The sequence below is a fragment of the Nicrophorus vespilloides genome, unplaced genomic scaffold, assembly GCF_001412225.1.
Source record: "Nicrophorus vespilloides isolate i.1.1-1 unplaced genomic scaffold, Nicve_v1.0, whole genome shotgun sequence".
NCBI classification, from domain to species: Eukaryota; Metazoa; Arthropoda; class Insecta; order Coleoptera; family Silphidae; genus Nicrophorus; species Nicrophorus vespilloides.
The window spans coordinates 1-11819 of NW_017095863.1; the positions used below are offsets into that span (position 1 = coordinate 1).

General features: G+C 39.9%; 1 protein-coding gene across 1 annotated transcript; it reads right to left on the reverse strand.

Moving 5' to 3' along the window:
* Nucleotides 1-993: 993 nt before the first annotated feature.
* Nucleotides 994-10880, reverse strand: LOC108566928 (ATP-binding cassette sub-family A member 5-like). Its single transcript, XM_017927066.1, has 25 exons — nt 10400-10880; nt 8519-8774; nt 8287-8460; nt 8049-8230; nt 7778-7991; nt 7176-7589; nt 6985-7128; nt 6774-6927; nt 6013-6089; nt 5806-5946; nt 5555-5730; nt 5381-5495; nt 5172-5321; nt 4874-5117; nt 4640-4816; nt 4379-4585; nt 3774-4320; nt 3194-3717; nt 2866-3140; nt 2447-2800; nt 2233-2393; nt 1847-2054; nt 1702-1793; nt 1406-1644; nt 994-1344 (listed from the first exon to the last, which is right to left on the reverse strand). Exons 2-25 carry the CDS (start codon nt 8615-8617, stop codon nt 1244-1246), a joined length of 5169 nt encoding a protein of 1722 aa, XP_017782555.1. The 5' UTR covers nt 8618-8774; nt 10400-10880; the 3' UTR covers nt 994-1243.
* Between the last annotated feature and the right edge of the window lie 939 nt (nt 10881-11819).

The following is an 11819-nucleotide window of genomic DNA, read 5'->3' on the forward strand; positions in this document are numbered from 1 at the left end:
ATTGAGGTTAGGCACCAACCACACTCGACGACTGCACGAACCGTACTCAACCGTAATTTTTATACTTGTCAAATTTGACATTTCATTGAACCAATCAGAAAATTCTTCATACAATACTTGTCAAATTAGACATTTCATTGGACCAATCAGAAAATTCTTCATATAATACTTGTCAAATTAGACATTTCATTGAACCAATCAAAAAATTCTTCATATAATACTTGTCAAATTTGACACTTGGAAACAAAATTTCAAAAAAAATCTATAAATATAACTTTGCTCTTTAGATAATAGACACAAAGTACTTATTTAGCGTATTTCATTTAAGAAAAAAGTTAATTATCAAGGTAAAAGACTAATTTATTATCCATAAACGTTTGTTTAATATTTTAATGTAAATAGTGTTGCATATATTAAAGTTTTTTCATATATTAATATTGATCATTATTAACTTTGAAATTTAATTACAGGAAAACTTTAGTAGCTAAAAAGAAAACCTGAATATTTATCTTTCATTAGAGTGTTAATTAATATTAATGCGACGTACGGTTACTGAGAAAAATCTTAAAATGTGCAGACAATTTTTCTATAATCACATCTTTCACTGTTGGGTAATGATGAAATAAAAGGAGTCGTGTAGAAAACGCGTATTTCGAGTGTTTTATTTATATTATTATATATATATAATTTTTTTTTTAAATAATCTTTCTTCAAATATACACAATATTTAATGTTCGCTAAAAAATAAACAAATTACGTCGAAACAATAAATCAATATATATATATATGTATATAAACAATTTGTTTGTTCTCGTAAAATTGATATAATTTAATATTTAATAATCATTTAGTTCATAACTTCTTCTTTTTTTATTTTTCATCTTGCAGATGTTTCTTTACACAATAACCACCGACAAAACAATCGAAATTAATTGAAATCTTTATTGTACCATTATTTTTACGAAATATTATATTTTTTTTTGCTTTTTTTTTATCATATATATATATATATAGTTTTTGTATCCTTAATCGTAAATCCGCTTGTATTTACTTAATTATTTTGTTTTTGATTAAGTACGTTATTTTTTTTTGTTTAAATACGCTTTTCGGGTTGGGGTTTCTTTTTACTTAATTAATATAATGTTTAGTTATCTTGTAGTGGTAGCAAATTGCGCTAAAAAAAAGACAAACGAAAAATTCGTTACTTGAATATAAATTAATAATTCCTCTTTTGATTCATTCATCATTCGTCGTTGATTTCATCGATCTGCGCGAACTTCAGGAACACTTGCTCCAGTGTCGTCTGGCTGAAGCTGTACTCCTCGATGTCGAGCTCGGTTTTCGCTGTTTGCAATTGAATTTAATTAGTAATGTGATTTGTGATGTAGGCAACTTCATTTTCAACCTTTCTCCAATTGCGTGAAGCAATTCGCCAACGACGGTACGCTCTGTTGGGGAACGCTGAAGACCAGACGATCGGCGAAGCTCTCTTGAAGCGTTGCTTCCGGGAACAGAGAGTTCACGAACTCCTTCAGCTCGGTGTGTCTGTCGTTGGTCGGGGTTTTATCGCCTCCTCGATGCTTCATTTCCAACGTGTATCCTGCTCCGTACATGTTCTTCAGATGTTGAGTCGACCCCAAACATCTAAAACATAATCATCATTAATAACAATCAATATTATCAAACAAAATATTACTTTACCTAAGTTCTCCTTTAACCATTATACCGACTCGCGAACAGAGGGCGTCCGCTTCTTCCATGGAGTGCGTCGTCAGGATGGCACCCCTTTTACCCTAAACGTCAGCAAAGTTTAAATTTCATATCGAAAACATCACTATTTGTTTACCTGAAAACTAGCTAAGATCGTGTCCCACAGGAACCTTTTGCTCCTTGGATCCATGCCTGTACTTGGCTCATCCATCAACACCACCTTGGGATTACCGATACTCGCCATAGCGAAAGACAATTTACGCCTCGTTCCTCCGGAGCATTGATGCGTCTGCTTATCCGCGTGCTCGTGTATTTGCAGACCGGACAAGTACAAGTTAACAATTCTGAAATAATAAATGAAAATGATACAATTTGTCTTCAAAACTTTTGACGTTCATTAATTAATTGACATATTGAACTGTCATTATAGTTATCTTTAACTTCTTCAAAACTTTTGACGTTCATTAAATAATTGACATATTGAACTGTCATTATAGTTATGTCATGAAATTTGTAACTTACCCGGATATTTGACTATGTGGAACACCACGAATTGCCGCGTAACACTCCAAATGCTCTTTAACAGTGATGTTCTTCCACAAAGCGTCGTGTTGTGGACAATAACCCAATAATCTGAACGCGTCCGATTTATTCGACGTAATACTTTGTCCGCCAATTTGCACCTAAACATAAATACAAATTACTAACTTCAATTGATTTCTTATGAAAAACTTACTCTTCCTCTGGTAGCTGCCTCTTCTGCGGTTATGATTTTCATCGTTGTGGTTTTTCCTGCACCGTTGTGTCCCAACAGACCGAAAACTTCTCCGGCGTCGACGCCCAAAGATAAACTCCTGATGGCCACCTTCGTCGTCGTCGGCTCTTCACGCTTGCAGCAGCACTCGGAGAATTTGTAATCGTTCTTCGTGTATTCCTTGTGCAGATTTTGCACCATCACAACTGGAGGATTCTGTGTGTGCGAGTTTAGGATCGTCGTGACCTTTTGCCTTTCAGCAATAACGTCGATGTCCTCGTTCTCGCCGACGTCGCTTATGTCGTTGACATCGTCGAACACTTCCTTGGATTTTCCCTGCAAGTAATTATTTGCATTGTAATTGTTTGTTAATTGGTGCTTTTTGCTGTGTGTGTGTTTACTCGGAACATTTTGAAGGCATCTCCGATCTTTCCGCCTCCTTTCTTGATGTCCAAGATGACGAGCACGAAGAACCAGAGCGGGATGTGGATGAGAATACCGACGACCATGACGATGATCTCGTCGGACATGTAATCGGCGAACGTCAAGTTGGTGCAAGCGCTGTTCACCGTGCACATCAAGTAAACTCTTTGCACGTAGTAAACTATGCCGTAGGGAATGTACATGGTGTTGACCAGCGAGAAGAAAACGTGCAAGATGAAAGTGGCGCTTCCAGCTGAAAGAAGATTGTTAATAACTTCAATGCTATAGGATTTGGAAAATACTCACCGATTCTGAGCATGTCCAAGAATGTGACCATAACGAACGGAATGCATCCCAGGAAAGTGGCGATGTTCGGGAGGATAGATTGGGCCGAGTCCATTTTATCGAAGATGTAGCTGACGCACGTGCTGAAGAGTATCGAGGCGGGACAATAGAGTAAAACGAGTCCGCCGAGAGTGACCAAAGCTGGAGGATCTCTGAGCGAGGGTATATCGAAAAGGATGACGATGAGGAGAAGCGCAGCGCAAATGAAAAGCATCAATCCTGCCAGCACCATGAAGAACGTGACGAAGTACATGGAAAAGCTCAACCCGTTGACCCTCAACTGATTCTTCGCCTTAATCTCCCTATCGTACACCAAATCGATTGCCAAAGAAGCTGGCACCAACACGAAGATCATCCCGATGAAGGTGGCCGTCGTGAAGACGCCCATATTGAACTCCTGCGGTTGCACGGTCTGAGGAAAAGGTTGCGCCATCACCTCTATAGGCTCCCAATTCCCGTGACTCAAACGCTCCGGACTCATCAACCTTAATAAACACATAAAATTAAATTTAAACAAAACCCACCAATTAAATCAAATCACCTGTAGATGGCGTTGCTAATCAAATTGATCATTATAGGCAAACTGTGCTGCATCGTGTCATTATAAATCAACGTCAAGCTGACGTCCGGATAAGAAAACGAATTCACGTTCAGAGCCGCCATATGCGGATAGATATCCAGCAGCAAACTAAAGTTACCATCATAGAATGTGTAATCGTTAATACCGAGAGCGTTCAACTGATCCAGCATCGGATCTAAACTGCTCCAAGTCGCATTGTGTATAGCAATCTTCGATCCCTTTCCATAAATCTGCGCACCGTTCAGCAGAAGCGAATTCTGCTTCGGCTCCCAACTCTGTATCCTGTTCAGATAAAGTCCCAAAGCTGCCAAGGCCAACGGAAGGATCACAAGGAAATACAGCTTCTGGATGTCGCGCACCAAGCGAAGAGTTCGCAACCGGAGAAGCGCGAACAGAGTTTGAAACACTCCGGGATCGACCTCCACCTTCTCCAAGCCCAAACCGGTAATTGGAGATTTAGTTTCGCTTATGCTTTCCAATCCAACTGTCTGCAAATCAACGGTGATGGCTAAAAAAAATTGAATATTTAGTTATTTTAAGTGCGTGAAATTAGCTATTTATAGAACCTTTGTCCTTCTCGATGTTGTTGGCCTCGTTCTGAAGCGATTGATAGCTGGTGCTCTTCGATTGCAGACTTAAGCTCCGACTTAAAGCTCTGTTCCGCACCATCTTCTTGGAGAGGTTGTCCATGGTGAATTCGGTCTCTTCGTCGCGCTCCAAGTGCAAGAACACCTCTTCCAAGGTTGTCATGGAGACGCCATAGCAAGAAATACCTAGCAACGGTTTCAATTATTTGTTGATTCGTGTTGGTTCTGCTGAAAACGCACCTAGTCGGCTTTGTCTGTTGTTGATTTCCTGCTCGATAGCTTGGAACAATTGGGCGAAATTATCTACGGCGTTGTGCGGCAGGATGAAGCTCAGCTCCCGTCCGTGGCGACGCGCCTTTTCCGCTTTGGGCACGTGCGAGGTCACCAATCTGGCGATCGCGTGCTCCCTGCACGCTCCTAAATCGGAATCGGATTACTAAACACATTAACTTCTAAATAAATTGATGCGCATACCTTCCAGCACCAGTGTCAGATGATAGCCGATCCCGAATTTGTTCTTCAGGAAGAGGGAAGTTCCGCAGCACCGCACCTTTCCCTTTGACACCACCGCTTTCCTATCGGCCAAAATATCCGCTTCGTCCATGAAATGCGTAGTCAGCAGAATCACCTTTCCGTGTCTTCGGTTTTGCAGCACGTTCCACATGTGCCTCCTGGAGTAGGGATCCACACCAGCCGTGGGCTCATCCAAAATTATAATCTACAACCGTACAATTTCATTCACATCATTCGAAACTTACGTAAGAGCATATACCTTTGGATCTCCGATAACCGCAATCCCCACAGACAACTTCCTCTTTTGTCCACCGCTCAAGTGCTTCGCTAACGAATTAGCCTTATCCGTCAAGTCGATATCGCGCAGAGTCTTTGTTACCTCATACTCGATCAAACCGTTCGGGATACCCTAAAAATTGCAAAAAGTTAACACCTCCTACATTAGCAACACAGAAAAACTGCACTCACTTTAACCGCAGCGAAGAACTCCAAATGCTCTTTCGGTGTTAAATTATCGAAGAGGATGTCGTGTTGCGGACACACCCCGGTTATCCTCCTGATTTGATCCATATCGTTCGGATCTCTGCACCAGAAAACAACAATAAATAAAACTGAAATTTAATTCAGTCATTTAGACTTCACCTGACGTCGTAACCGAAGATATAAGCCGTTCCGGACGTCGGCGCCGTCAACCCTGTGAGTATATTGAACAGAGTCGTCTTTCCTGCACCGTTGTGTCCCAAAATCGCTGTAATCTGTCCTTCATAGATCGTCAAGTTTATGCCATTCACAGCCTTCACTTCTGGTTTACGACAATACTTTAAAAAAAAAAAGAGAGAAATTATCAATCAATCAATCAATCAATAAAGTATTAACAAAAATATATTGCTTACTTGAAATGATTTGAATAGATCCGTAATCTTGATTGCTTCTTTGCTGCGCATCTCTCTCGGAACCTGCTCCACGTCGCAATTCGACTCTTCGGAACCGACGTTGTTCAAAGAACCTACCGAACTTCCATTAACTATAGGAATCTGAAATTTAAATAAAATATTTTTTGAAATTTAATTTGCTTTGTTGCATTTGTGAATTTTATTTACGTTCTCTGCACGACGCTTGGGCCACCAAAACGAAGGTCTGAAACAGAAGAACGGCGATCTCTTGATTCCATATTCACCTGAAATTACGAAAAAAAAAATTATTAATATTTCATATTTCTTAATATATTGTAAATCTAATTTTTGAAGAGTATCGTAGAATGCCATGGAAAACAACTTAAAGCTACTATTTTGTTATTGCCATGGAAATGACAAATGATAAATACATTGTTGTTGATGGACGGCGTGGGTTGTGTTCGGTGTTAGATTTTCAATGAAGATTGCCGCTGTTCGTTGTTGGGGTTCGTTAATTGGGTAAGTTTGAATAAGCAAAATAAACAGAAAAAAAAACCTTACGTAATGGGGTTAAATCCTTCAGATTCGCCGCGTTTCGGGTGCAAATTTGGGCAACACAAACCAAACCAAACCAAAATAAAAAAATAAACACTCCAATTAAATTCGCGCCTCTCACGCGACCGCTTCGCAACACATGCATTATGCAATTCGCAATTTAAATTAACGTTTCTATCTTGACGCGAATCGATTCGAACAAACCGGAGATTCAATCCGATGTGTAACGTGTGACGTTTGTTTGGAACGCGTCGTGTTTTGTTTATAGACAAACAAACAAAAAAAAAACGAATATGGCGGAAAATCAAGGATTACGTGATTCAATTAAATTTACGGATTGAATTTGAATTATATTTCAAAATTAGATTTGTACTCTGATTGGTATTTGTTGGAATAACGGAAATTGCGTTTACTTGGTATGACGCTGTCGAAGTAGTAGGCCAGGAATCCGTAGAGGATGATGTCGAAGGCCATCATGATGAGGCTGCCGCCGAATGGGATTCCGGTCCCCGAAGACCAGAGGTTCTCGAAGTTGATTCCCTCGCCGGATAGATCCATGACGAGAGCCTGAATCGCTTTATTAGATATCCGAAGTAATCATATATTTTTTTTTTAGATACTGACCTTATCCATGGCGAGTGCGAATCCAGCGGAACTGATGAGCGATACGAACCACAAGGTGACGGAGTTGGAGTTGGCCACGAAGACTTGTATGAAGTAGAAGAGGCTCATGATGATGACGGCGAAGTTGCCCAAGATTCCCGCTGTCTAATGTTGTTGTTAGTTGAGTTTTTGGTAAATGTATTTTGACTTACCCTTGATTTGTCGAAGAAGGGTGTTATCATGAAGCCGAACATGATGATGGAGAGGGAGTAGAGAAAGATGAGCAGGAATATGACGAAGAGATTGGTGTTCTGGAACACTCGTAAAACGTAGAGGAGGCCGCAGCAGACGGTCGAGAGGACGAGAACGAAGATGCCGTAGATGATGAACCAAGATAGCCAGAAGACGGAGTCGCGCAATCCCATCATCTTCATGCCCTCCTTGATCTTCCTCTCCTTCTCTCCAACGATCAATATGAGTAGGTAAGTGATGAACTGCGAGAGCGCCATCACCATGTACAGGGGTATGACGACGCGGAAGGCGACCATCCAGTTGCCGGTGAAGGCCTCCTTCGGGAACATCTCCAAGAGCAGCTCCGGCACCCGCACCTCCCTTCCTGTGTCGATCTACAACAACAAAACGAGTGCCTGAAGATACTGCGCAACTGAAAGAAGGCTGCTCGTGGTGTAAAAAGCGTGGTGTTCGTTCGTGCGGGCTTGTGTTCGTGCGTAATGATCCGATTTATTGCAATATTTTTGATGTTTTGGTGTTGTTGCAGTTGTTGTTGTTGTTGATGATGATGTGGTCTGCTTACGCCAATTTTCGTGTAGTCGAGGAGCGCTTGAAGCGCAATGAATCCGGAATAGTAGTACTGATTCACCGGACAACTGTCTCCGGTCTCGATGGGAATAATAGCTGATAGTTGGCCGTTGATGAGAGCGGTCGTCTGCCTGCAGCTCGCAGGGGAACTGTAGTAAGCCGTCGTCGAGGGCATGTCGTGAAAGGAGGGATTCGCTCGGATCTCGTACCTTCAAATACCAAAACTAAAAAGTGTTAAAAAGAAGATGAAGAAATGATGAGGAAACCTTAATGGTCCGTCGATGGGACCCGGCTCTTCGAAGATGACGGCCATCGGCACTGAACTCGGTAACTTCCAATAACTAGTGAGCAACTCCTCTTTACTGGGAAAGTAGATCCAGTGTATAGGTTCAACGGACTCCTGATCCGACGTATCGCGCCACAGTTCGTTCACGTTTTGCAAGAATTTCTGGAATAAACACAGGTAAGATACAAGCAATTTGTTTTTTTTCTTCAAAACCAAACTTGAACTTCGGTGGTGTTCGGGACGACGGCCACCGTGTAGTTGGTCATGTGTTGGATGTGCTTGAACAGCTTGGCCTCTCCCCTCGGCGTGTCCACCTGCGGGAAGTTCGGATTCGGGATGAAGATCTTCATCACGATCAAAATACTCAGCGAGTATAAAGGCAGCAGCACCTCCTGCAGAATACGCACATGAACCACACATAAAACTACTTTACCAATTTAATCCAATTACCGCTATGGTCTTCCGTCGTTCTCGTTTCTTCAGCAGGATATTCCTGATGAGCATCGCCTTCAGCTGGCTCCAAATCGTCGAACCCTGTTTCTCACCCATCTTCCCAAAGTTTTCTCTTCCTTTCTATTATATACGAAAGTTTTAGTTCGCTAAATCCTTTTGATCTGATGCTCCGCCGAACGCGCTCCTGTCTTCGTCATCACAATGTGTCTTCGGATCTCGTCCGCGAACTGCTTCATCCTCCGCCGAAGTCCACCTGCGAAATGAACGAAACACTTCTAAACCTTCTTTTTTTCCATTAAGATAATTAAGTGATTTGGTTTTTTTTATTTCGTAGACAGGATAGGGTCAGAAAGCAAGCACGCCCTGACAAATGGAAGTGTGTTTTCCAATTAACGGAAAATCTGATGAAGGAATTGATAACACTAAATAATTGGATAATAACCGTTGTTTCGTGTTTTCCTGATTATAAAACGACAGAAACTTAATATTATTAGTTGAAACATTTGTTTTTTAATCGATTTCAATAATATTACGATCTGGAGTTCCTCGAGGTAACAGCCTGGATTCCAAAACATTGGAATTATTATATCTCTTTAAATTGGTTTATGATGTTAAAACTTGTAATTAGCAAAATTAATTTACTAAAAGAAAGGAAACAAAGTAATGAAGTGTACTATTAAAAGAACGTATGACTTCATTGCAAGGATGTTCAAGGTTTATTTCTGTGCGATGAACAACAAGTAGGTGGAGGAAGCTTTGAGACACGACCTTGAACTTCAAGAATCTAATTTAAGATATGGATCAGGTAGAAAATCCAATTTCCTTCTTTTAACAAAGATTTTCATTATTTATCTTAAAGGAAAAATATATATATTTAAAATACTAATAGAAATTTGTAACATTTCCAAAATTTTTATTAGTAAAACATTTTTTTTTGTAATAATTTGAAGAAAAAAAAAAAGACAATTTACTGGTTTATATTGGAATAAATGTAAGTTCTACATCATTTACAATTAATAGAGTTGTGTTATTGATCGCATGGAAAATGTGTTTTTTTCTCCCATATTTGGACCCGAACCAAGGTTTCAAAGGCGCCTGAAATTCTCGTACAACACAAACCACCCCCACCCCCCGCACCCCGACAAAAAAAAGTTGAAGCTTTGATTCATCTTTCATAAATGTATGTCAACTGTAAAAGCATTTTATTAGAACTTTTCTTGACATTTCCATAACAACAAAAACAGTTTGACAACTGCAAAATGTCATGTGCCAATTGCGATTATCAACTAAAAAAAAAAATGTAATAATGACAACAGCGGAAACTCGAGTTGAATATAATTTATATTCATGCAAATTCGCATCACATTCGACATTTCCATAGCAACAAAGACACGAGCGCATCCGGTTGACTATAAAATGTCAGCGTTCGCACGTTTCCTGACATTTCCATAGTAACAAAGACATGAATAACACAACTACACTTTAATCAGAGGCTATTGTATTTGACAACAGCAAAATTGACATGTGTCAATTGTTGCAATTGTCAACCAGAGAAAAAAATGTATGACAATAACGAAATCGAACGGTCAATTCTCTATAAACTTGACGTTATATAAATCGATTCTGGTGGTGGTGGACAAAGAAGCGATTGTTGTCGCATCGCCACCGTTTGAGGAGTTAAATAACAAACAACCAAAAAAAAAACACATCGCATCACAATCGATATTCGAATGTTGTTTGATTTATTTAATTTCGATTTGTGTGGAGGAAATGTCAGATTGCGAAAGGGAAGGTCGTTGATTCGTTTCGATTGATTTTCTTTATTGTGTTGTTTCTTTGATTTAAAATTTAAAAAAAAAACGTAATTTTGGCACGAACCTGTTTCCGTGCTTCTCTCGTCGTTCAATCCGAAAAAAAAAATGAATTTTCTTCCGTGTTTCCGGGTTTGATCTCTCTTCGTTTTTCGTTGAGCAAGTAAGATCAGAGGGTCGTCCCGGTTCCGCGCGCACTTGCCGCCATAGCTTTCCGCGCCCCAATTTCCACGTACGTTTTCTTTAGCTTTTCCTTTGTTTTCTAATGTCTTCCACACACAGCTATGTTGATGAAGTATATTTTTTTTTTTGCTACTACTTCACTCGGTGCGCGGAGCGACGCGACTTTTCAGGATCGCAACGTTCGATATAAACACACGTAACACACACACACGAACCAACCGTGTTTGTATATTCTACGTCTATATACTTGTGTGTATATATAGATATAGATATATGTATTAGCCCTTTCTGGGTGTAGTGTACAGGGTGTGAGAGTGAGAAGGGTGTATCACGTAACGCTTCTGTGTGTGTCGTGGCTTTCCTAAGGGGGTTGATGACCACGCGCGCGCGCACTTCCCTTCCCTTCCCTCCCCCTCCCCTACAGAAACGTGCGCCCCCGACTCCCCTTAATCCGATCCGAGGCAACCTTGATCCATCATTCCCTTTCTATTCTCAAGATTTCCAGGAAACACCGCTACCTTTCCACGGGCGCTCCAATTACAATCAGACTATTCCATTTGACGAACGCTAACAAGTAACATTACGCCGATGGGGTGGTTTATCTAGCTGAATAAATAATAATCGCGGTTGGCGCCGTCTCCGAACTGAAAAATGCACGCACTTGTTTGTATGCGTTTCGTTTTATCGCAAATAGGGGGGGCGAAAGTCTATTGTCTTTTTTTTTTTATGTTAAGAGGGTGGAATGTGTGTCTGTCGGGCATTCTAACTTGACTTCCATCTCTGCACATTAAAAATAATCCTCCCCCGAACGATCGTTTTACCTTTTTGGTTTTTTGTTCTTTTCTTTTTCTTTTTTTTCACCTCTATTCAATATTGATCCGTAACCTAACCTAACATGCATTGTGATAGGCTCACCACATCAATAAATTATACTGCTGCATTGAGAATTGAACTTTTCAGTGACAAATTTAACATTTATCAAATTCATTGCATCATTATATACTTTAACTTCCAAGTAAATGTTATAGAAATTATGCATTAATCACAACAATATTAAGTTCAAAAGTTTATCAACTATTTAAAGGTGAAATAAGTTAGAACGAAAAATTGTTATAATAAAACTAATTCTTAAGTACTTAATGATAATTATGAATAATTTCGTGTATTTAATACTCGTAACTTGCCAAGTAATATGCAAATATTTATCAACTATTATCGAAAAATTGCCTTGTTTGGCGTCACAACGACGAATCCAAGCCTGCTATGAAGGTGTATTTAATACTCGTAACTTGCCAATTAATATA